This window comes from Cryptomeria japonica, chromosome 8, assembly GCF_030272615.1.
Source record: "Cryptomeria japonica chromosome 8, Sugi_1.0, whole genome shotgun sequence".
Taxonomy (NCBI): domain Eukaryota; kingdom Viridiplantae; phylum Streptophyta; class Pinopsida; order Cupressales; family Cupressaceae; genus Cryptomeria; species Cryptomeria japonica.
In genome coordinates this window covers 584,024,180-584,048,515 of record NC_081412.1, presented here as the reverse complement: position 1 = coordinate 584,048,515, position 24,336 = coordinate 584,024,180, and the positions used below count along the sequence as shown (strand labels likewise).

Genomic DNA, 24,336 nt, shown 5'->3' with positions numbered 1-24,336 from the left:
TCATATTAAACGATTACTGAAACCCTAAGCAACATACAGAGAATTTCAGCTTCAAATTTTAAAATTCCAGACTATTTCCAAACCAGAAAATATGCACATTGATTTACCTGGACTACAAGCAGCGGAAGGCGATGGCCTTCAAAATTGAGGGCTCCTTTGAGCGCAAATAGTTCTTCGACGGCTGTCGTAACTTCTGTTGTGGTCAGATCTGCAATGCTTAGGTCCTCTGCCATGGCTTCGATGAAATCTACGCCGGAGTCGTTGCAGAGGATGTAAATACCGCCATCCAGAGGATTAGTTGTTAGCCGGCCGGCCAAAGGATAAAATTTTACCAATATTTCGGACAGCGTTTCGGCCAGACGTTCTACATGAGAGGAGAATTCGGCTGCAGGAATTTGATAGACGAGGCCTCTTTAAATGTAGTTGACGAACAACATTTGTAAATCTAAGCACGACAGCTTAATGTGTTGAACATCAGATGGAGTGGCTGGAAATATAGTGCGCTTTTTATTAACATGAACCATTTTGCTCTGACGCAGATAAAACACAGAAATGAGATGAAATGGAAGAATTTTAAAGATGTCCACAAGATCCGGCTGTTATTTTCATTGAAAATCACTGATTTAGACCGTCGATCTCTATAGTGGACAAGTAAAAGCTTAATCTTTCCTTTAACGGCAATCTGTAGATAGAGTTTTGTATTGTGTTCCACGCAGAAATGAGATGAAATGAAGGCAGTCTAAAGTACAATGATTTCATCTTTAATACATTTCAAGCTTCTCTGGATGATAAACTAAGCTAAATTTCTGGCTGGGCCATCAGGTCGGTATTTTATTCCAATTTGACAGTCCCAACGCTGAAAGAGCACATGCCGAAGATCTTCAAGGCTGGAAAACATCGAGGTTTATTCAAGTAGCAGTTAAGAATCTACGGTGCAGAATCGTTTTCTAAACGTTTAATGACCGCCAGAAAGATCTTAGCGGCTCCCATTAAATCGCGCCGACGCATGTAGCAGGTTAGAATAAAGATCCGATATTTAATTCAATTCTAATAAGATTTCGGTCGCGGCAAGTAATGTGCGCATATGAATTTTCCTTGACCTAAGCGCTTTTCTCACCTGGACTTGCTTGTCTGTATTCTTCGATGGGGATGGCATGTGCTTGGAAATGGGCATTTTTGTACTTGATGGCAATTTTAAATGAACATACAAGATTGAAAAAGCAGTTTGACATCATGAATGTCTCATCCCAGTTTGATATTTTGGAAAAAGCAAATAAGAACTAGCAATTGCACCTTGGTGTGCAATGGGTATGCCGATGAGGTATGGAAGATGAATTTTTGCATACATTTGTGTACTACATGAGATCAATCTATAGGTCATTTAGTGTGTGATGTTGTTTGTGCAACAAAGGTCTAAATGGAGAATGGAGAAGTGATGATGTCAACTACGCATTCATGTATAGGAGTCCAACCTCTTACTTAGGAAGGTAATAAGCCTCCATTACCAATAGGCTCATGTTATGTTTGCGAGAGAGAGAGAGAGAGAGAGAGAGAGAGAGAGAGAGAGAATTGGAATTGGAGAGACAAAGATTTCTGGGAAAAGAGAGATTAAGGGATAAGCTAACAATCTTATATTTATGATAAAAATTTAAATTATATGTATAAGTTTTGTATCATTTATTTTGTAGATATTGATGTGACCAATGGAAACAAATATCAAGTTTGATTATTGCTAATAGAAATCAATTTGAGTGCAAGTATAATTTTCTTCATGTGCATCACCACTTGTTGCATAAATTATCAATATGTGAGTTTACAATTAGAGAGGTTGGTCATCGCATTATTTAATAACCCTAAAATTATTAATTATAATTGACTAATCTTAATGAGATTTTTTTTTTAATTAGAACATTTGAAATATTTATATAATTTAAAATAATTATTAATTAGGATAACAATAATATTATAATTGATTATGGAGGCCTTGATTCGGGTATTCGGCTAGGGCATAGATAAATTTGATTACAACGATTATTAGGGTTAAATGCTGCATCTTTTGGCCGATGAATGAACTGCTTTGGTCCCCTGATATCTTGCTTCCTACCGGTCGGTCGTTTATACCGGGAGTTGAACTCTTACTGATTATGGGTCTCTCTTGATTGTGGTATCGGGCTCCTACCAATAAGAGTATCCATCCCGGCTGCTCGGCCTCTTTCAGTTGGTGATTCTGTCGCTCACATAGGTCTATTGTACTTGTCCCCAACAAGTACTTACTACGTTCCGATATAGGGTTACTACAGTCCTATTGCAGATGTTGCCAAAATGATAATCTAGCAAATCTCTGATAAGCAGCAACAATCATTTATTTCCTCAAATACCCTGTTCGGATTGAGGCACATCTTTATTTTGATTATGGTGGTTTATAAGGCTTAAGTGAAGTAAGCGATCATGTTCTAAGCACGATATGTTTGTTTGCCTGATGTATTTTGGCCCCTACTGGTGCTAGCACTTACCGGGAGACGTATTCTTACCGGGTCTCTTGCTTAGACTCCTACCAGTATTCTTTATGGGTTCGGTAATTTGATCTTATCGGGGCCACTAACTCCAACTTCGATTGAGTTGTTGTCAGAAGATAATCTAATTTTTATCATTACTGTTAGATATCATAAAGTTGGATGGTAGTTGACATCAAATAGGCAATTAATAGTGATTAAAGGTGGCATGCTTGAGATGTGCCTTGTTTGTGCGAAATAATTTGGCATGATTAGCTAAGTTCTTGAGCTCCTCAATCTTTATGAGATTGTCAAGATAAATAAAGAATGACCTACGTATTTTTAACATATCAAGCTCTCCCTCTTTCTTGCTCTGTTGTCTTTACAATGGAAACACCGATTTTGTTGGAAGCAACTTGCCATCAGATGGCATTCCTAGGCAAAATCTCTGATAAGCGTCTGCAATCGGTTCTTTCCTCAAGCCACCCTTTGATTCTACACTGTATTAAAAGAATTTTGGGGGAGGAATTCCTTAATGCATACCACAGATACAGGGCCAATGCAGACATCCCGACCTTCTTCCTAGCTATGCTGCTCTATATGAGGATTAGCAAACAAAGGGCAAAGCTTATCATCCAAATGGTGTTCAAGCACTGCTTTCTTGGGGAAATTGACGTAGTGTTGGACAATGTTGACGACAATCTCAGATTGCCCTTACCCTTCCCCCATAATTATTATATGATCTTGGGAAATGGTGTGGAGGTGCAGAAAAAGGTGATTGTAAACTCTCCTGACTTCAATGCCGTGGAGGCCTCCTAGCCTGTTATTAACAAAAATATTGAGTTCCTCTGCAAGATTACTGGTATATTGCCAGGCTTCACTGCTACCGGGAGGAGCACCTTTATCTAGGAGGAAGGTCTTTCGGGTAGAGAAGACATTGGCATTATGGCCAACGATGACATAGTTGAAAGCAACTCTTGGGGTCTTGGCCGCGGCGAAGAATGGATTCCAGATGATGTCCGCCACCCCTGAGAAAAAGCAGAATCGTTAGCTCATGCTTCTTGTTGGACTGATTGCCCGGTTATTCTGGATGCAGCCGCTACTCTTGCCCCCGGTGACAAGGACCCAGACTTAAACGATGAAGAATCCTGAATGCATCGTCCTCCTTGGCCTTGTGCTACGACCCTCGTTGGTTTTCCACATCTCATTTTCTTGCACTGTTTAGATAATTGTAGGTTTTTGGTTTCAACCGGCTTTTGTCCTCCTCCGGTTGTTTTTTCTAGCTTTTTAGGATCTTTGCCAGGTTGGCTGGCCCTTTTACTGTTGGAGCAATGGTGGGGGGTTTTCTTCCTGGCTCTTTCCCCCACAGCTCTTTCTGAACCAGGTATGTATTTCTCAATTTTGATTAATACAAGGGTGTTGCCCCTCTGCAGCTATTAATCTATTAAAAATTATATATTATAATTGATTAAAATATTTATAGATATTTTGTAATTATTTAGAATTTAGAAATAACAATTGATAACTTAGAAAAATATTTAATATATATTAAAACGCTAAAATTAAATAATTATATAATATAAATAATCGAATTAATATGAATTTTAATTCTAACTTTATTTTAACCCTAATTTATAAAATTAAATCTTTCTTAAAGTAAGTAAACGTATTCTAATTAATTCTAATTTAATTAAAAAATTATATAATTATAACCTAATCTACATAATTAAAATTTTAGTAATATAATAAAATAAAAAGTTAAATTTTAAATCTAATTCTTTATTATTATAACTTAGAAAAAAGTATTTATATATATTAAAAGTCTAAAATTATATAATTATATATAATACAAATAATTCATATAATATTAATTTTAATTCTAGCTTAATTTATAAAACTAAATTTTGCTTTAAGTAATTAAATATATTCTAGTTAGTTCTAATTTTAATTCTAACCTAACTAAAATTTTATATAATTATAACTTAATCTACATAATTAGTAATAAAATATAATAAAAAATTAATTTAAAATCTAATTATTTATTATTATTTTTAAAATATTTTATTTTATTTAAATTTATATGATATTAATTATAACCCGCCAATAAATTTATTGTAAATGTAATATTAAACTTAATTTTAAATCTAATTCTTAAATATAATATTATTTTAAACTTGCAATTAAATTAATTATTTAAAATAAAAAATTTATAATAATATAATTTTTATTTTTTTTAATAAATTATTAATTAATTATAGTTCTAATTATATAGAAAATTAATATAAATTAAGATTTAGAAATCAAACCTGAATTCTGATATGATTCTAATAAATGGAGACTATGTTTACTTCTTAATAGAAGGGCAAACTAAAGTAATAAATAATTGGCTAAAGTCACGTATATATTCTAGACAGTGATTTTTACAAACCTGTAATGGAAAGGTAGTCCATCCGCGGTTAGAAAAAGAATGAGTCAAACATGATTTGAAACTTGAAAAGAACGAGGCAGCCTTGAAAATACCTGTCATTGATTTAAAATTAACTTCCAAAGATGCAATCATACTATTTCTATTAAATGCAATTATTATGAATCACGAAACAAACTGGCAGCAGTTCAAACAACACCCAAAAAACAGTGAAAGTGATCAACGGTTCTAGTTTTGTCAATCGTCTTGCAGTGGTAGCGATGTCCCATCAACCGTCGATGTACTTTTAGAGCTCGTCCATTTCATAGAAAGACACGCCGTCGACATAATTACAAATAGATGCTAGTAAAATGAAATATTGTTGTAACAACAGCTACAACAACAACAGCAAACAAAATCAGTGTTGAGATAGAACTACAAAATAAAATCAGTGAGCTATAGGAACAATAACATCAGTCAAGAACATGGACAATTCAAGTTATCATTACATTTCATCTCAGAAGCTGAAATAAAGTCACGGTGGTCTTTAGCAAACTGTATGAGAACCTCTTCATCATCGCCTGTCTCATGTATTTCCCTTGTCATAAGATTGAAAAGCTTGCTGAATGATACATCTCTAATCTGCTTTGTAGAAATCAGAAAAATTGTTTCCACTCTCATTGCCTTTTGAGAAGGTCTTGAAGTTGCAAAAGATCATCTTGCCTTTTCCCTTACAATGAGATGTTGCATCGGTCGGTTGGTAGATTGGTAATCTGAAGGGAGAGAATGGCACAAAGATTCTGGAGTTCAATCTGAAGAGGGAGGACAGAGTTAGAGAAGACAGCAAGACAACGCAATTTCCAGATAAAAATAATAATTAGATTTCTACAGGTGTGAGAGATAATATCAAAGGATGAAGAAGCACTAAGTAGGGTTGTTTTCCAAGACCAAAGACAAGGGAAAAGATCAAGAGGCATGTAGGCAACGGTTTAATATTATAGACTCCATTTTGGCACAAACTGTAAGAGACTCATGCTAGATATTAAGGGAAAGTCTTTTCACACCCTCACCGCCCTACAATTCAAATTTTCATATTTGGTTCAACCTTCGCCCATTACAACACTGCAGAATTCTGTGTTATCTTGTCTTCATGCCATCAATAATTGCAGTGATTCCATGATTTAGAATGATGAAAATCATTTAAAATTTCCAAGCACATGCCATCTCCATCGAAGAATGCAGAGAAGCAAATCAACGTGAGAAAAATTGACATGCCCGCGTTACTTGCTGTGACTGAAATCTTATCAGAATTGAATTAAACACGTCAAATCCGGTAAATATCGAATGTTTACTCTAACCTGCTACCTGGGTCGGTCGCGATATTCGTGGCTGAGATCTTCGTGGCGGTCATTAAACGTTTGTAAACGATTCTGCACCGTAGATTTTTTACTGCTACTGCATGCGTCGATTTCGTCGAAGCCACGGCACAAGACCTAAGCATTGAAGATCTCACCATGGCCATGGATTTGTACTCTAAGTTCATACTTGTCCGTGTATATAATGATGTTTTATTTTGCAACTCGTCTATTATACAATAGTTTATTATGATATTGCTATCAAGATTCAACTGTTTGGTTTTTGAGTCAAACTCATTGACCCATGTTTCATGTGTAGTGGATTACAAGAACCCATCTCTCATGAGAATGAATGGTACTTAGAACTCCTTGCATCTAGATGATGCTTAGAGAGGTAGCATTGGGCTTTCCTAGGAGGTCACCCATCCCAGTACTACTCCAACTCAAGCATGCTTAATCATGGAGTTTCCTCCAAGGTTAACCCCACTCAGCTTGGAACCAATCTCCTACTTATCAGATAATGGTTTGTGTACACTTTTTAAAGAATGGGGATTATGTCAAATCAATATGACTACAAAAGGTGAACATGCACATCACTTATTACAAAAAAAAGTAAAAGTGGTGTAACAAGTATGATAAAGCCTATGGAATATTGTGCGTGTCAATTTCTCATAATATTTGCATTCGCATTGCCTCTAACACATCCCCGATCAAATCTAGACTACATTGGAGGGTTTGTCTAAAAATCAAGATGCTTTGAAAGTTTATACATTAAAGAATGAGCTGATTAGTTTGTATCTCACTAATCTTGACATTATCTAGAAGATTTTCACTAAAATCAAATAACTATGATTATAGTTGAAATGGTTTTTTATCGAGAAATAAGACTCTTAGTTGATTAGTTTTGTTCATGCAAAACTTGTTCTTGATCATTAATTTCTTATTCCCACATTTCATGCTACTAACGATGCTCTTGCAACTAGATGGACTATGCACCATGTCACTTAACGATTTTTCTACCTCACTATCCAAAGAGTAGTCTAAGCTCATATAGGGGTACTCTAGAGTCTAAAAATCCATGTGCTCTTATTTTTATTCAAGGAATATAAAAATAACAGGCTTCAAATAGCAAGGAAAATAAATACAAAAATAGGAACAAGAAAAATAATATTAAGACAAGAAACAAAAATCCGAAGCAATCCTTAAGTACCCCTCCTCTTCCAAAGGGGAATAAGCTAAGAAGAAGATATCCAAACGTGAATATCGTGAGAAAATTGGAAATTCTGGATATCAATGTTGTGCAAAACATATTGATGAGTTGAAACATTTTCTATAGAACCAAAATATCACATTGCCTTGAGCTATATCATTTGGTTCTTCTTCTTCTTCATAGACAAAGAACGTGAAAGGTAAGGCACTTGACATGGTTAAATATTCTAGAGCTTGACATTATGTAGCCTCATCACAAAGTATGTTTTCTTCAATAGAGACTTTTCTATGCCACACATTTTGATGGGTAACAACATATATATACATGTTTATGAGAGAGGATCTACTAACACCGATGAGGGATCATTCAATGATGTTTTGTGCATATCATCATTATCAACCAATCTCATTTTTATATATCAAATAGCACATAGTGGGATAGGATTGATTGTTTAATTCACACAAGATTGTGTGATCATTCAATATTTTCATAATGGATATATTAATTTCGTTGTAGAAGTAGATAATTGGTCTAGATAGTACACCTTCTCATCTTTTTCCCTAACTATTTTTTATTGATATTCAATTCAAGCATCCAATGTAGATAGTCTTTAGGAGGTGCAATTTGGTTATTTGAACCTTGGTATCCTTTTATCAACTAAGGTTCTAGAGACTTGTACTAACATTTTTTCTCCTACATCTCTTCCAATTAATGAGTTTAGTGTTACTGTATTGATAACATCTAGTGATCAACATAATACGATATTTTTATTTTTCTTCTAAATATAGATTCTTGGAATGAGTACTTTATAAATATCTTAAGTTTTTTTGTCTCATCTTATAGATTTATTGAACACAATTAAGGACATTTGCATCCCCTTTGATGTAAGTTACTATGCAGTTGTGTGTCATCTTCTTCAAATGTCATGAAGACACATTCAAACCCTCTTCTTTTTTCTCCATTATTTCATTTTTCATGGTTTAGGACTAACTTGAAGCCTCTTGAGCAACATTCAAAGGATTCATTGTTGTCTTTAGATCTTGTTCTTTATCGACATGGTCTTGTCATATCATCTTATTATGTAATGTTATTATAATTTCATTATGGTTTATGTTTCGTAGAACTTGTTAGGAGCATTGCATAAGTAGCGACGTTAGGGAACCCACAAGAGGACTTACTTATGTGAATATTTATCTTCTACTTGTGCATTTATTATAGTTAGTTTCATGATGAGTTTATGAATGTAATGTTATTTATTTAAAATAAAATTTACTCTATTTATTTGGCTAGTTAGTTGCCATCCTCTGGGGTTCCTTAGTGGGGCATTATAGATTGAGTCATCATAAACTTCCACACAACCCGTTTTTTCCAAACTTGTGTTTCACAATTGTTCAATTACACCATCATGTCGTAACACTAACTAATTTACATGGAAAGTTTACAAAATTTGTTACTTGAATTGTCCAATGACTAGATATTTTCTAATCATCGTGCATCACTATAATATGTTCTAAGCCATTGATAGCTAAAGGTAGATTTATCCCTCTCTAAAATATGAACTAGCAATCACACAATAGGTACATAGAAGAGGTGTGGAAGGCCAATGAAAAAAAAATTTGAACATCTATTTTTTGCATACATTTGTGTCGTACATGATGTCAATTGGTAAGCTATTTAGCAAATAATGTTGATTGCATGAAAAACATCTCAACAAAGAAGTGATATCTTCAAATCAACTATAAATCCACTTATAGGTATCCAAATAGAACTAAAGAAAAAACCTTTGAATCAAGAAGATAATAAGGTTGAGATCTAGAGGGGGGAGAGGGAGAGATATAGGGCAATTTAGAGGGAAAGGGAGAGCAAAAGAGGGAGAGATATAGATAGAAGATGATATAGCGAAATAGGGAGGGATAGGGAAAGAGCTGGAGAGATAGGGTGAGAGATATAGAGAGAATTACATCTTAGAAAGGAAAGCATAACTATATCAATGGTAAAGTTGAATGTATTGTTCAAACATGGGAGTTAGTTGTTCAAGGATTGAAATTTTAGTCATTAGTAAAATTATAGGTGCAAGGTGAATTATAAAAGGTAAAACTAATTATATTTTCTTAGACAAAGATATAACTAATTTTACCATGAGAAAAATTATATCTATAAAAGCCCATATAGTATTTATAAGAATATTTTATCTTGGTTCTTTTCTGTTTGTTTAATTATTATCTCACTCCTTTATTTTAGATGCATATTAAAGTATAATAAGTAGGATACATGCATTAGTTGGTAAGATAGGTGGTGGTAAGTTGACATCTTGTCCTCTTCCTAATATTTGATGTGTGACTGCAAGTTACATGAATTTGGAGTGACATGGAGGTAAGGTGTATAAGACCCATAAGCGATATTAATAATTGAACATGGATCAAAAGATAAATCTTGAGAGATCATTTCTAAGTTTGTGCTAAGCTTATGTGAGTTAGGGATATAAAATTATGTAAAAAGTATTGGCTATAAACCAAAATCACTTAGCTATAATATGTTATTATTTGTCTTAAGAATTAGTAAGTAATGATGATTTCACATGTAAGGATGCATTTATAATCCCATCATAATCATTATGTAAGAGTTCTCTATTAAGTTTTGTAATGTCATCATGCAATGGAGAATAAGGAAATAAAACAACAATGAATGAGACATGAAAAGCTACTAAATTATCATCAACATGTGTAATCTATCATTATGTAGGGAAGAGTTATGTGAAGAATGAGTTTCCATAGGTTGATCATGAGATATGAAGGAATGAGATCATTACTATGCTCATCATCATGTAGAGATAAAGGTAATGCATTGAAAGTAAATGAATCTATAGAGATGGGATTATAATTGACATATAAATGGCATGTCACCATGAAACATTTAATAATCTGTCATGTATAGGTGAATCACTTGATATATCATTTCTAAGGCGTGCTCATCATTTTTATAAATTATAAGAACAACATGGAAGGTATGGATAAAATTTACAAGCATATCTAACACGTGAGGGTAGACTTAATCAGCTCAACGAAGGATGAGAAAGATAATACATGGTAAAATAAAATCTCCATAGAGAAGACACTCATATCCATCACATAAAAAGTTTACATGTATGAAGAATGGATATGTCATGAAAAGTGAATGAGAGAAGAATGCAACAATCTAATATAAAAGAGCACAATCTAGTCAAGGAACAAACCCTAACATGTATTAAGATGATAAGATATCTTAGAGTGGGAGGATAGAAAAGAGATAGATCATAATGTAATCCCCAACCCTAATTTGAAATGAATGAGTTAATGTATATCAAACACTTAGAAATCTAATATTAGATGAAAATTAGAGTTATGTTAAATTTGAGAAACTCTAATGTTGATACAAGAAAGCACAAATTAAATTAGATTAATAAACAGATGTAATCAGGGTAGTTATTTTATGAATATTGCAATAATTAAATGTTAGAAGTATACAAATAGATGGTCTTTGCTCTGTGATTGAAGTACAGACAAATTTTGATGCTATCAATTGAGATTTGGGTGTGTTGAGATTTTTATTTTTATTTTTAAAAGAAATTTTTATGGCAATTTGTAACTTATCTCAATAAATTAAAAAAATTAATGTCTTCACTTTGAAGAGTTGACTCCATACTCAGAAAATGTCTTACACCTATGGAAATGATATGATAATCATATATAACCCTACTTTTTTATTTGTTTGATTCACATTTGATTTATCTACTCCTTTTATATTTGGGACTAGCGGTATTAAAAGTACCTTTAGAGGATTTTAATTGTGTCATAAGGGGACACATTCTCCTAGGTCATCCCTTAAAAAACTTACTCAAAATATCGGGCATAATATTCTTTAGCCATGCAAATGTTCCTAGAATGAATATGTAGATCTAGATTCATTTTAGAGTATGAATTGAAGTGATTACTTTCCTAATTGTAAATGATTTATCTTGGAATGATTGGAGAGGAAAGAATATTAGGAGATTTGATGGTAAATAAGAATTCAATTGAATTCTTTTAAATATCAATACATAGCATTAAATTGCAGTACTATATATTTCATTGTTCCTTAGCAAGAAAGGAATGGACATAAGTTGGTCAAATTTTCAATTTGAGTTTTAAATTTGTGATGGTCATTCCTATAGGTGCAAGGTTGACATTACAATCGTAAAATTGATTTGTGACTTGAAAATGGCAAAACCAAAGTAGATATTAGATATATGAAAATGTGTGGATGTACAGGTGTAATTAAAATACGATTACGATTAATCTATTAAGATACAAATGAATACATATTTAATGATGTGTAAGTGTATTATACTAATGTGTAAAAGAAAATAAGTTATATAAAAGAAGGTACTTATGAAGGGATATTTGACTTATTTCCAAACAATCCCTTGTGTATAATTATTTATATCAAATTTGGGCCCTCAATTCATTTGAATGTTCTCGTATTTTACTTCACATCAACTAATGAAATTGTCAAAACAACCTTAAATATTGGTGCAACCTAACAACTATGGTCAATACTACGACTTTGAGGTGGCGGGCGTTGTTTTACATGTCATCAAATGAAAGGTAAGTGATAGACATTGAGGTATTGTTACATCAAACGAAAGGGTAGGTGATAAGAAGTCTTTGTGTTTTATTGTGATTTAGTACTTTTACCTTAAAAAGTAAAGTAATTAGTGTAAAATTGTTATTTATAATATTTAAATAACAAGCTTTTTTTTTTAATGTGTGGGATTGTTGTCAGATTTTGACAATTTATGTCAGTTGAATCCTTTTTTCAATTGGATTATCTAGCACATTATTCTAGACAATGAGCACACCCAAGTTACTTATTTTTGTAACAAGATAATTTAAGTCTACACACCATCAAGTTACATTCCTCATAAAAGTTCCACAAGTTGACTACCTAGCATCCCTTCATATTTAATTTCCTATCTAAATATTTAATCATTTGATTTCCACTCCCATAGTTTTTTTTCGTTTTTTATTGAAATAAGATGAAATTAATACAAAAAATACCACTCTGAAAAATGGACCTGCAAAGGAAGAATAAACTTAGGACTTGCCCAAACAAGGCAATAGAACTAACAAAACTACAACTCCACCTAAGTAGGAAAACTACTAAGAACTAGCACCAAAAAGTTTCAGAGATACAATGATAACAACCCATAGTTGTCAAGTAATTAATCTAGGATAATTATGCTTATGTACATGCATTTGATTAGAATAGGGTAGATGAAGCCAAAGAAAGGTTTTTTTTTTACGTTTTTGCACAACTTTTTCAAGCTAATGCCCCATATGTTGTAACTTAATTGTTGTATAGGATTTTAGACCTATACTTTTTATGGAACTATCTTTTTAGATTGTAGATTGTGTACATCGCTAATTAATTATACAATATAATATGTTTATTTTTTATTAATTATATTAGATAAAATACAATACAAATACTAAGAACAATTATCGTGGAAAAAAATATTATACAAAATAATATATAATATAATTAAAATATAATAATTTACCTTTAAGACCTCTCCCTATTTATAACTTTCTATCTCTATTTTTATATCACTCCATGTCTCTATTTCTCCCTCTTCCTATTCCTCTCTCCTTCCATCTCTCCCTTTCTATATACTTATCTCCCCTCTCCTTACCTCTCCCTACGTCTCTCTTCCCCCATCTTTTACACTATATCTATCTCTTTAATGTTCCCTATCTCTCCCTTTCCCCATTTGTCCCTCTTTTTATATCTATTTAATTCTCCTATATCCCCTCTTTGTTTCTCTCTCTTTCTCCCTCTCTCCCTCCCCGTCTCTATGTCTATATCTCCCTCTCAGTCTCACACAATTATATTTTTCCCAACCTATCTCTATCTATATTTCTCTATCTCTCCCCACTTTCTTTATCTCTCTTTATCTCCCTATCTCTCCCCACTCTATTTCATTTCCTATATATCTTTACATTTCCACCTCTCCATCACCATCTTTCTATCTATATTCCTTCATATTCATCTTCCTCTCTCCTTCTATCACCCCCTTTATGTTTCCCAAGTTACATCTCTCTCTAGCTCTCCTTTCTATTATTACCTATCCCTGTGTCTCCACACTTTGTGTTCCTCCCTCCCTATCTTAATTTCTATCTCTATCTTTATCTATTTATATTTCCCTCTCTCTATCTCGATCCCTCTCTTTATCCTATTCTATTACTTGTATTTGTTGCCATATTTCTCTCTCCTCTCTCCCCTCCCCTCTCTCCCTCCTCTACCTATCTATTTCCCTCTATATTCCTCTTCTCTATATCTTTCTCCTTTCCTTATCAATCTCTTTTACTCGTCTCTCTCTTTGTCTATCTCCCCCCTCTCCATCTCTCACCATATCTCCTTCCTTCACTCCCTATCTATCTATCTATCATTTTCTCTTCCCTTATAGCTCTATCTCTCTATCTTTTTCTTCCCATATATCTCTATCTATCCCTATTACACTCCCCCTCTCCATAGCTCCCCTACTTCTCTCCCTTTATCCCCCTCCATTTGTCTATTTCTACTTCTCTATTTTGTCTATCTCTATCTCTCTGTATCTCTTTATATCTTTATCTCTCTATCACTCTATTTCACCGTCTTCATTTCTATCTCTTCCTCTCCCTCAACCTCTATTTCTCTCTATCTCCCTCTATCTTTATCTCTCCAACCACCTCTAATCTCTATCTATTTGTCCCTCTTCCTTTCTCACTTTATCTTTATTTGTGCTTCTATTTTCCTCTAGATCTCCTTATATCTTTAAACATGTCTCCTTCTTTCTATCCCTCCATCTCTCTCCCTCTCGCTCTTTATAAATCTCTCTATGTGTGTGTGTGTGTGTGTGTTCCTATTTCTATCTCTTCCATCTCTTCATCTACCTCTAACTCATTATCTCTCCATCTATCTCTAATAATATATCTATCCCTTTATATGTCTATATATCACTTCCTATATCTTTGTTTGTCTATCTCCCCCCCCCCCTCTCTCTCCCTCTCTCTCTCCCCCCTCTCTTTTTATCTCTTCTATCTCAATCTATCCCTCACTCGTTTCTCTCTTTTTAACTCTCCCTATCCTCTCCATATCCGTCTTCTTTTCTTTCTCCATCTCCATGCCTATCTTCTTCTCTATCTATATCTCCATACCTTCATATTCCTTGTTTTCCCCCTCTATCTCTTCCTCTCTACCCCTATCTTCATATTACAAAAAAAAACTAAATTTTTCCTTATTCACATTAAACCTCTTTGCCGTACCCATTGCACACCAAGGTGCAATTGCTAGTTTTAGCTATTATATTAGGGTGGCCATAGATATAAAGATGGAAGGAGAAGGCTTTGTGACGAGGGCGGGAATGGAGAGAGTAGTGAGGGAATTGATGGAAAGGAGAATATGCGCGAATTTAAATAAAAGGCAAGAGAGAATATGCCCGAATTTAAATAAAACTTAAAGACTGCGTTAATGGAAGGCCTAGGACTTGGTACAAGGCCATTGTCACTGCTGCTGCTCATCTCGTACATCCAGAAATCTTGTTCACAATAAACCTGATCAGAGTCGTCTTCTTCGCTTTTAACCGCCATCGTTGAACATTGTACTGTTAGCCATACAATGAATCGATCAATGGTGAGATTGTTTGTGAGGCGACCGGTAAAGCAGAGAGCAGCGTCCACTGAAAAAAGAATGTGATTCCTCCGTCCGAAAATGAAAAGAGAGCTGTCAAGTTGTCTCTAAAAAATATTGATGATTAAATAGCTGTCAGGATTCCTCTTATCATCTTGCATCTTTTTTCCAATATTTTATGCCCTTGATCTGTTAAAAAATCAATTTGTATGCCTTAGGCGTAGTGAAAACAACTATCGGATCTCGTGGACGTCTTTAAAATTCTTTCATTTCATCTCATTTCTGCGTTTTATCTGCGTGACAGCAAAATGGTTCGTATTAACAGAAAGCGCTGTGTATTTCCATCCACTCCATCCGTTGCTCAGCAGATCAAACTTTCGTGCTTAGATTTACAAATGCTGTTCATCAGCTACAATCAAAAAGGCCTCTTCTATCAAATCCATGCAGACGAATACTCTTCTTACTTAGATCGTCTTGCTGAAACGCTGTCTGAGGTTTTGGTAAAATTTCATCCTTTGGCCGGCCGGTTAACAACTAGTCCTCTGGATGGCGGTATTTACATCCTCTGCAACGACTCGGGCGTAGATTTCATCGAAGCCACGGCAGAAGACCTAAGTATTGAGGATCTGACCACAGCAGAAGTTCCACCAGCTGTCGAAGAACTATTTGCCCTCAACGGGGCCGTCAACTTTGAAGGCCATCGCCTTCCGTTGCTTGCAATCCAGGTAAATCAATGAACGCATATTTTCTTGTTTGGAATGGTAAGGGTTTATTGCGAATTAAGGCTATTAAGGAAAATAGTCGGAAATCTTCAATTTAAAGGTGAAATTTTTTGTACAAGGGTTTTTAGGGTTTCAGTTGGATATGAAATTTGCAGGTAACTCAGCTGAAAGACGGGGTTGCCGTGTGTTGCACGCTCAACCACGCCATAGCCGACGGCGCTTCGCTCTGGGATTTCTTTAATTTCTGGTCACGTCTGTGCAAAACGAATAGGAACAAAATTCCCGATAGCCCTATCTACGACAGGTCTCTGCTAGAGCCTCCCGGATCTGCAGTTAGACTTGGCCTTGATCCAGACGGCCACGTCCCACAGATTTGCCCGCCTCCATTGCCAGTAAAAATTTTCCATTTCAGCGCCCACACGATCAGCCGCTTAAAGGAGCAGGCCAACCAGGATTCGTCCTTTACGATCTCTTCCTTCCAGGCGTTTTGCGGACACGTGTGGCGGGCAGTCACGCGTGCCCGGAGGCTCTGCCCGGACGAGACCACGACATTTTGTTTGGCTGCCAACTGTCGTTCTCGGCTACTTCCTCCGCTGCCCAGCTCTTACTTCGGCAACGGTATTCAGACAATACGTGTAACCGCCACCTGTGGGGAGCTTAACAATTTGCCTCTTTCCTTTCCGGCGGGTTTGTTGAACGGTATTATTGCAGGTCATATGGACGGGGTTATTAGGGAAAAAATTGATAAGTGGCGGAAGGAGCCGGCGGTAGTTAGGCGGGCTGAGTTTGAAAAGAACTGTTTGTTGATGGGGAGCTCTCCGCGGTTTGAGATGTATGAGAATGATTTTGGGTGGGGACGACCCGTGGCGGTTAGGAGTGGAACGGCTAACCGTTTAGACGGGAAGATGTATGCAAACCCTGGTAGAGAAGGCGGAGGAAGTATTGAATTAGAGATTTGCCTTCCTCCGGCTGTCATGAGTGCTTTGGAAAGTGACGCGGATTTTGTTTGTCCCTCATCCTTAATTTAATCCAGGCCATTACATATCATATGGATTCTTTCTTATTATTTTGTGGATGGAAATATATTAGTTTTTGTGCCTTAGGGATTGATATTTTCCTTAAAAGTTTGAGTAACTTTTACTCCATCTTTTTATAGGGTTAATGTAGGAAATTGTCTATATTTTTATGTTAGGGATGTTTTCTATTTAAAAATGGACAATGTAATTTAAAATTAGTGGTTGAGAATTCACAAGAGCTAATGCAAAACAATTAAAATTAGGTATGTCATTTGTTATCTTTTCTATTTAAAAATGGACAATCTGTATTTTAAAATTAGTGGTTGAGAATTCACAATAGCCAATGCAAGACGATTAAAATTAGGTATGTCGTTTGTTATCTTTTCGCCTCTAATTAGCTATACATGTAAGGTGTGAAGAACATGAGGGGTGTTGTCTTGTGGTGGAAACAACCATAAATGTTAGTGTAGTCACATAAATCTGTCCATTTAATTAAATGAATATTTACTATTTATTTGATTATTTATCCACTAGCCAACAGTTAATTAAATTAACATTTAATTAATTCATCTTCAATCATTCTCCTATTAATTAATTTAAATTAATTCATTTAACCAAATTCACAATCAATTAAATGAATAAATCATATTTATTTAATTTAATCCCCTTCCTCTTTTAAATAAATAAATAATACCTTGTATTTAAATCATTAAAACCCCCCACTTGCATTCTCTTACAAATGCAAGTTGCAACCACAAGTTGAAATAAATTAATTTTATTTTAATTTAAATCATATTTTCCCTCACCCACCAAATCCACTTGCAATCATAAATCCCCTTCTAGACCCTTCTAACCACTTTCTAATTATTCCTAGTTAGCCTAATCCATTCCCTAAATATTGTCGTATTCCTAAGCAACTTGGAGTCACTTCTCAAAGACTCCAAAGTCTTTGAAAAGTATTTAATGCTTTGTGTTCAACAAGCTAACCCCTAAAGTCTTCCAAACCACTAATGGCTCTTACATGACCATTAATGACTCTTACATAACCATTTATGGTTAAACCCACTTGCTCCCATGGTTAGAGACTTTACTTCTAACTCAACCCCCATTTAACCCATAGGTCTCTTCAAACATTTATTTCTTTGACCGTGGTTATTCCCACTAACTCTTGCACAAGAGTTTATCCATTGGATAAAGACATTATTTATTGAATAATGGCTTTATTCTTTCAACTAAAACATTAACCTTACCTCCCAAGTTAATCCTCAAGTCATGTCAAGCATTTAATGTTTATTCTCTTTCCTCTCAACCCATCTCTTGTTGACATTTGTCATCCTAGGATTGGGTTGAAAGCCCTCACATGGATCTTAAGCCCTTCAATCCTGACCCTTGTTGAGATTACTCAATCTCAACCCTCCATTGCTCCATTTTACCTATAAATAGAGTTCATTTCTTCATAATCCAGATCCTAAAAACTTGTATGCATCTAACTTATAGTGAATTTTAGAGAGCATTTAGCATAATCATTTATATTTACTCTTTTGGACTAAAATCAACACAAGATTAGATAATATCTCATTTTTAGCTTGTTCATGTTTGCATTTTCATGAGCTTTTTATTCACAATCTTGAACCTCCATAAGACATCCAAAAAATAGTGCAAAAAGCTACTGAGAGCTACACTCATTTAAGAACTTGGAGAGGAGAGGAACAAGGGAGGAGCCACTATGAATGTTTTGGTCAGCATTTGGAGGATTTTAGTTTACCTCTTTTGTCTTTGCATGCTTTCCATGTCTTATTTAGCACCTCTCTTTATATGCTTGATTAGGCTATTGTTTAAATTATGATTTTTAACACTAATGCCTAGTTTTGTTGCTTGTTGTTTGTGTTCGAATTTGCATTGTCCTAACAATTTCCTTTTTGCAGAGCATCAGTTAGGTTTGATAGAGTTTCACAGACTTGTCAAAACTTTGAGATTTGTATGTGTAAAGCGGAAAAATCGAACCCTAGTTGTTTTCCCTCCCCAACTCCAAGGAGAGAGAAGGGAGGTCACTAGGGTTGACGGTTTTCACTTAGGAGAGACTTTACATTCAAAAGAGGGGTTGAAAACCACAAGATCCAATCCCACGCAATGCAAGACTGGATTTTAAATGAGTTTCAAGGGTTGTGATAGCAAGGATACCCTCTTTTGTAAAGAATGTAGATGGAATGATTGAACTAGGAATGTATGTAGAAGCAAGAAAGATTCACTTGTAAATGGAGATAGGGATATGGGATGAAGCTGCGGACTTGAAATTAGCAGTAAAATGTCGAGACGATGTTGTTCTGCAAATTTGAGCGAAAGTTGACTGGACGATGGCGCCCGGAGTGCACACGGTCCTTCGAAAAATCCGTGAAACGAAGGTGGATCTGTTCGTCTCTGCACAAGGATTCCAGATCTTCAATTACAGCCGCGTACCTACAACCTACACACAGAAAAGAGAGGACGATTGGGGGGTTAGGGATTAGGGGTTTGCCTTTAGGTCAAACCCCAGTTTTGGAATTAACCAAGAAATGAGAATGCTGTAAATGTAAATGTTTGTAATGTAAACAAGTACTGATACCTTGTTGTAAGAATGTTTGTATTCTTACATGCGAAGGTGTAATGAATGTTGTATGTTATATGTTGTAGGTGATCTCCTCTTCAATGGTTGAATCCTTGTCTTGAATGCAACACTTAGCCTTGAATGGAGACTTAGAATGCTCAATTGCTTGAAGGAATGCTTGAATGCTTGAATGTTTGAATGTTTGAATATCGCTTCCGCCTTTTTGCACACATATGTTTTTTCTCCCTCCCTTTCTAGGAGAGGAAAAGTAGTTTATATACTTGTCAATTAGGGTTGAGAGACTGATTTTTCCGACCTTAGGCTGACCTAGAAACATTATTTTCCAATTTGCAAACTTAAAGACCCGATGCCCAACAAGAGACTGGGCCCAAAATAGGGCCAGGGACCAGGGCGCTGGGCGCCATGGTCCTGGGGGACCAGGGCGCTAGGCGCCATGGTCCAGAAGGACCAGGGCACTGGGCGCCATGGTCCCACCTCCTAGGACAACAGGGTGCAAGGAGGATCAGGCCAAGGTGCAGAAAGATGCAGTTTTTGATGTCGCAAGCAGGTTTCGGGGTCTCCATTCAGGTTCAACGTTGTGCCGCCATCGTGAAGACCCAAATGCAGTCGAAATTGCAAGTGTCACAATTTTAGGACGCTACAGTATGCAAATCAATTGACATTGTTTATTTGCAAAAATCTTAGTTATGACTAGCCGACGTGCTTTGTTTTACATGTCATCAAATGAAAGGTAAGTGATAGGCATTGACGTATTATTACATCAAACGAAAGGGTAGGTGATAAGTAGTCTTTGTGGTTGTATTGTAATTTAGTATTGTTCAATTTTACCTAGAAAAGTAAAGTAATTAATGTAAAATTGTTATTTATAATATTCAAATAACAAGTTTATTTTTTGGTTTTTAGATGTGGGATTGTTGGATGGTCATAGTTTGACATTTTTTTTCAATTGGATCATCTAGCACATAATTCTAGACAATGAGCACACCCAAGTTACTTATTTTTGTAACAAGATAATTTAAATCTACACACCATCAAGTTACATTCCTCATAAAAGTTCCACAAATTGACTACCTAACATCCCTTCATATTTAATTTCCTAGCTAAATATTTAATCATTTGATTTCCACTCCCATTTTTTTTATTTTTTTAAAATTGAAATAAGCTAAAATTAATATGAAAAATAGCAGTCCAAAAAATGGAACTCCAAAGGAAGAATAAACTTAGGACCTGCCCAAACAAGGCAATAGCACTAACAAAACTACAACTCCACTTAAGTAGGAAAACTACTAAGAACTAGAAGATCAACACCAAAAAGTTTCAGAAATACAATGATAACAACCCATAGTTGTCAAGTAATTAATCTATGATAATTATGCTTATGTGCATGCATTTTATTAGAATATGCTAGATGAAGCCAAAGAAAGGCTTTTTTTTTTAACATTTTTGGTGAACTTGTTGAAGCTAATGCCCCATATGTTGTAACTCAATTGTTGTATAGGATTTTAGACCTATACTTTGTATGGAACTATCACTTTTTAGATTTACTAAGGCATATGTGTCTTTCATTACTATTTCATTAATATACATTTTTTCTTAGAGTTAGTGCTTTTGATATACCACTATTATGTTCAGTTTTTAATATGAAAGTTCAAATTCCTAAGCTTTAAATTTCTATCTTGTATTTACTCCACAACCTACTCATAATCCTCGACTCTGAAATTGAAGGTGAGTCTGAGGATCTCAGCAAAAAGGGGAAGACTAAGCGGAAAAGAAAGAGGACTATTGTTGATTCTGACCTCTCGGACTCCGAGGATGATTCCTTTGATGAGAAATTCATCAAAAGCAAGAAAGGAAAGGGAATGGGAAAACAAACCCAGAGGAACAAGATTACCCATATGGGGACTAACAAGGTATAAAGGCAGATACTGATTGCTTTTGATGAGGATGCAGAGGAGGATAAAAATGACAATATGAAGGGTAAGGAGGAGGATGAGATTCCAGATGTGGATCGTGGTGAGGAAATGAGTGCTCAAGGATTGCAAAATGAGGGCCAAGAGAATAAAATGGGAAATCCTAGCGACTGTCATGGGGATGATGATAGCATTAAGGGATTTTGTGAAACTATTAGCAAAATTGTGAAAGATATCAGCAACCTAAAGAATGATATTAATGTTATAAAAAATGCTAAGATAGGCGAGAAGCCTCTTTCTGAAAATGTTAAAGAATTAGTGGTTGCAATTGTGTGCGGGAAAAGCGGGTCAATAGAACTTAAAATGTGAAAAATGAAGTCCAAGGAGACTTGTCCACACACCCACAGGACTTCTTGGTGCAAGCTATGGAGTCATGAAGGATGACTCAGCTTCCCAAGGTTGGTTCCATGGTTCTCTATCTCACAAGGTCCCTCAAACCAATTTCTCTGCTCTCAGATCACTGAGCAAAGTGGTTTAGGGATGACAAATGCAAGAACGAGGGATGCTTTGGTTGATTTTAACATGAGAATGCAACCTATCTATGCATGATCCTACAAATGAAATGAACTAGATTATAAGATGACAAGATTAGTAGTGATACTATCCTAACATGATATACTAGTTATATAGTTAAGCTATTAATAAAAGAAGCAATCTAAAATGATTATTAGATTGATTCTTATTTGCAAAGAGAGAGACTAAATGTGATAAAATTGAGCATAAGTATGATACTAAGAGCTTGCATATATTTTAGATAATAGATTTCTTAGATTCATGGATGTCCAAAATGGAGGAAGGAGAGCTCTATTTATAGCAAAAATAGGGCAATGGATGGACAAGATTGGATAATCTTAACAAGGGCTAGGATTGAAAGTTAATCAATCCATGTTCACAATTCTCACTAATGAAATGGTGATAATTAGCAACATAGGGTTGGTTGAGAGGAGATGTAAGAAACATTAAATGCTTGAGAAGACCTAATGGTTGCCTTAGGGGGTAAGGGTTAAGGTTAGGTTAGGATTACCCATTGGATATAGCTTTTACCCAAAGGATAAACTCTTGTGCAAAGGATTAAGGAATAACCATGGTCAAAGCAATAAATGCTTGATGAGACCCTTGGGTTACATGGAGGTTGAGTTTAGAGAAAGTCTTTAATCATGTTGGAGGGTTGAGTTAACCATTAATGGTTTGGAAGACTTTCAAAGTTAAGTTGTTGAAGCCTTTAATGGTTTTCAAAGACTTTGAGGGTTTGAGAAGTAACTTCCCCTTGCTTAGGGATGTGACAATATTTAGGAGATGGGTTAGGCTAATTTAGAAGTGATTAGAAGAGTCTAGAAGGGGGTTAGGAATAGGGTTTAGAAGGCAAGTGGGAGATGTAGGATTTTGCAAGTGGATAGAGAAATAATAGGATTTAATTGAAATAAAGTTAAGTTAATTCAATTTGGTTGCAATTTGGGAAATTGAATAAATTAGATTTATTCAATTTAGGGTAAACTATTTAATTAAATTTGAATTTAATTAAAAAGTGGATAGAAGGGATTTAATTGAATAAAATGATTTATCCCATTAAATGGTAAAAGAGGTTTAGTGAACTTAATTTAAATAAATTGAGTAATTTACTTAATTAAATAGAGGAATGTGAGTGATTCAATTAAATTGGATTTAATTAAATAGAGGAATGAACATAAGATATTGATTTAGGAATATGGTCATTTTTATATGTCTGCATTTTGCCCCTCTTTGAAGTGACGTGTGTGCACATGTTAATTCAAAGAAAATGATGTGTCGTTATGATTTATGATCATTTTTTAATTTTTTTTTGTCGTTTTGAGATATGTCATGCCCCAGTTTTGATAATCGATGTTGATAATGCCCCCTTGGGAGATGAATCAAAATTTTTGAAAATTTAATTTAATTTGAGAATTTTGTTTCCATTTTAAAATTTGTCAATGTGGAATGTGAAAAGTTGATTCATCTCCCGATAAATAATTTTTGTTAGGGTTAGACGGAGATCGCGAGCAAGTTAGATGCCCCATCTTCAAACCCTAATTTCAATTCACCCTATAAAAGGGGAAAAGTGCATTGTTTTGTCTCATTTGTGCTTTGTTGACTTTGAAGAGAGTGATTTTTGGAGAAGAGTCAACATGTTGATTCTGTATTCTACTCATCAATTCGAGCGCGTGCAGATGTATCGGAGGCCCACTGCATATAGACCACCGGTAAGTCAACCTTTTGACCCTTTTTGGATTTTTGATTTTGTCATTTTTGGTACTTTTTTTTAATTTTCCACGTGGATTTTACGTTTTAGCGCGTCGTGTCAAAAGCGTAGTGCATACAAAAAATTTCGTAGCGCGTAGGGTCTAGTGAATAGGGTAGCATCTAAAATTATTAGGCTAGCACATAGTTAGGTTAGGGTAGCGCTTCAGGATAGGTTAGCGCACCGGGTGCATAGGCTAGCACAGAAGGTAAATACGGTAGCCCGTAGAGTAAACCTAGCACATAGGGCTTGTAGGAGGTCGCATGGGTAGGGTTAGATAGCGCATAGGTGTAACCTAGCGCATGGGGTTAAATGTGTATCGCATGAAGGGGATAGAATAGCGCATAGAGGGTCTTAGCCCATAGAGTTTTTTAGAGGGCGCTTGCAAAGAAAAGGATAGCGCATAGGGTTTTCTTAGCGCATAGGGTTGGTCAGGTAGCGCGTAGACAAAACAGCATAGCGCATGAGATGCAGTTTGGCACTTGGATAGGATAGGTTAGCGCATACAGTAAAATTTGTTGATGAAGTGGGTTTTTGTGAATGAGAAAATTTTGTAGGTAATGTCAGGTTTGCCGGGATAAGTGAATTTTTGCCAGTTTTTGTGTCTGTTGTCCTTGAT

At 35.2% G+C, this 24,336-nt stretch overlaps 2 protein-coding genes across 2 annotated transcripts in view; one reads left to right on the top strand and one right to left on the bottom strand.

Annotated features, from left to right (window-relative positions):
* The window catches only part of LOC131054640 (BAHD acyltransferase DCR), a 37,211-nt gene extending 22,104 nt beyond the window's left edge, over positions 1 to 15,107 (bottom strand). Inside the window, 2 exon segments of the mRNA XM_059210543.1 lie at positions 108 to 411; positions 14,974 to 15,107. Of these exon segments, the coding sequence (XP_059066526.1) occupies positions 108 to 411; positions 14,974 to 15,107 (438 nt within the window).
* Positions 15,058 to 16,916, top strand: LOC131054630 (BAHD acyltransferase DCR-like). The gene is made up of 2 exons (XM_057989178.2): positions 15,058 to 15,872; positions 16,025 to 16,916. Exons 1-2 carry the CDS (start codon positions 15,456 to 15,458, stop codon positions 16,895 to 16,897), a joined length of 1,290 nt encoding a protein of 429 aa, XP_057845161.1. The 5' UTR covers positions 15,058 to 15,455; the 3' UTR covers positions 16,898 to 16,916.
* The last annotated feature ends 7,420 nt before the right edge of the window (positions 16,917 to 24,336 follow it).

Excerpts from the sequence above, each read along its gene's own strand:
- LOC131054630 (XM_057989178.2), top strand. The coding sequence starts at position 15,456 with ATGGTTCGTATTAACAGAAAGCGCTGTGTATTTCCATCCACTCCATCC. Across the intron at positions 15,873-16,024 it reads TTCCGTTGCTTGCAATCCAG|GTAACTCAGCTGAAAGACGG; the intron begins GTAAATCAATGA and ends TGAAATTTGCAG.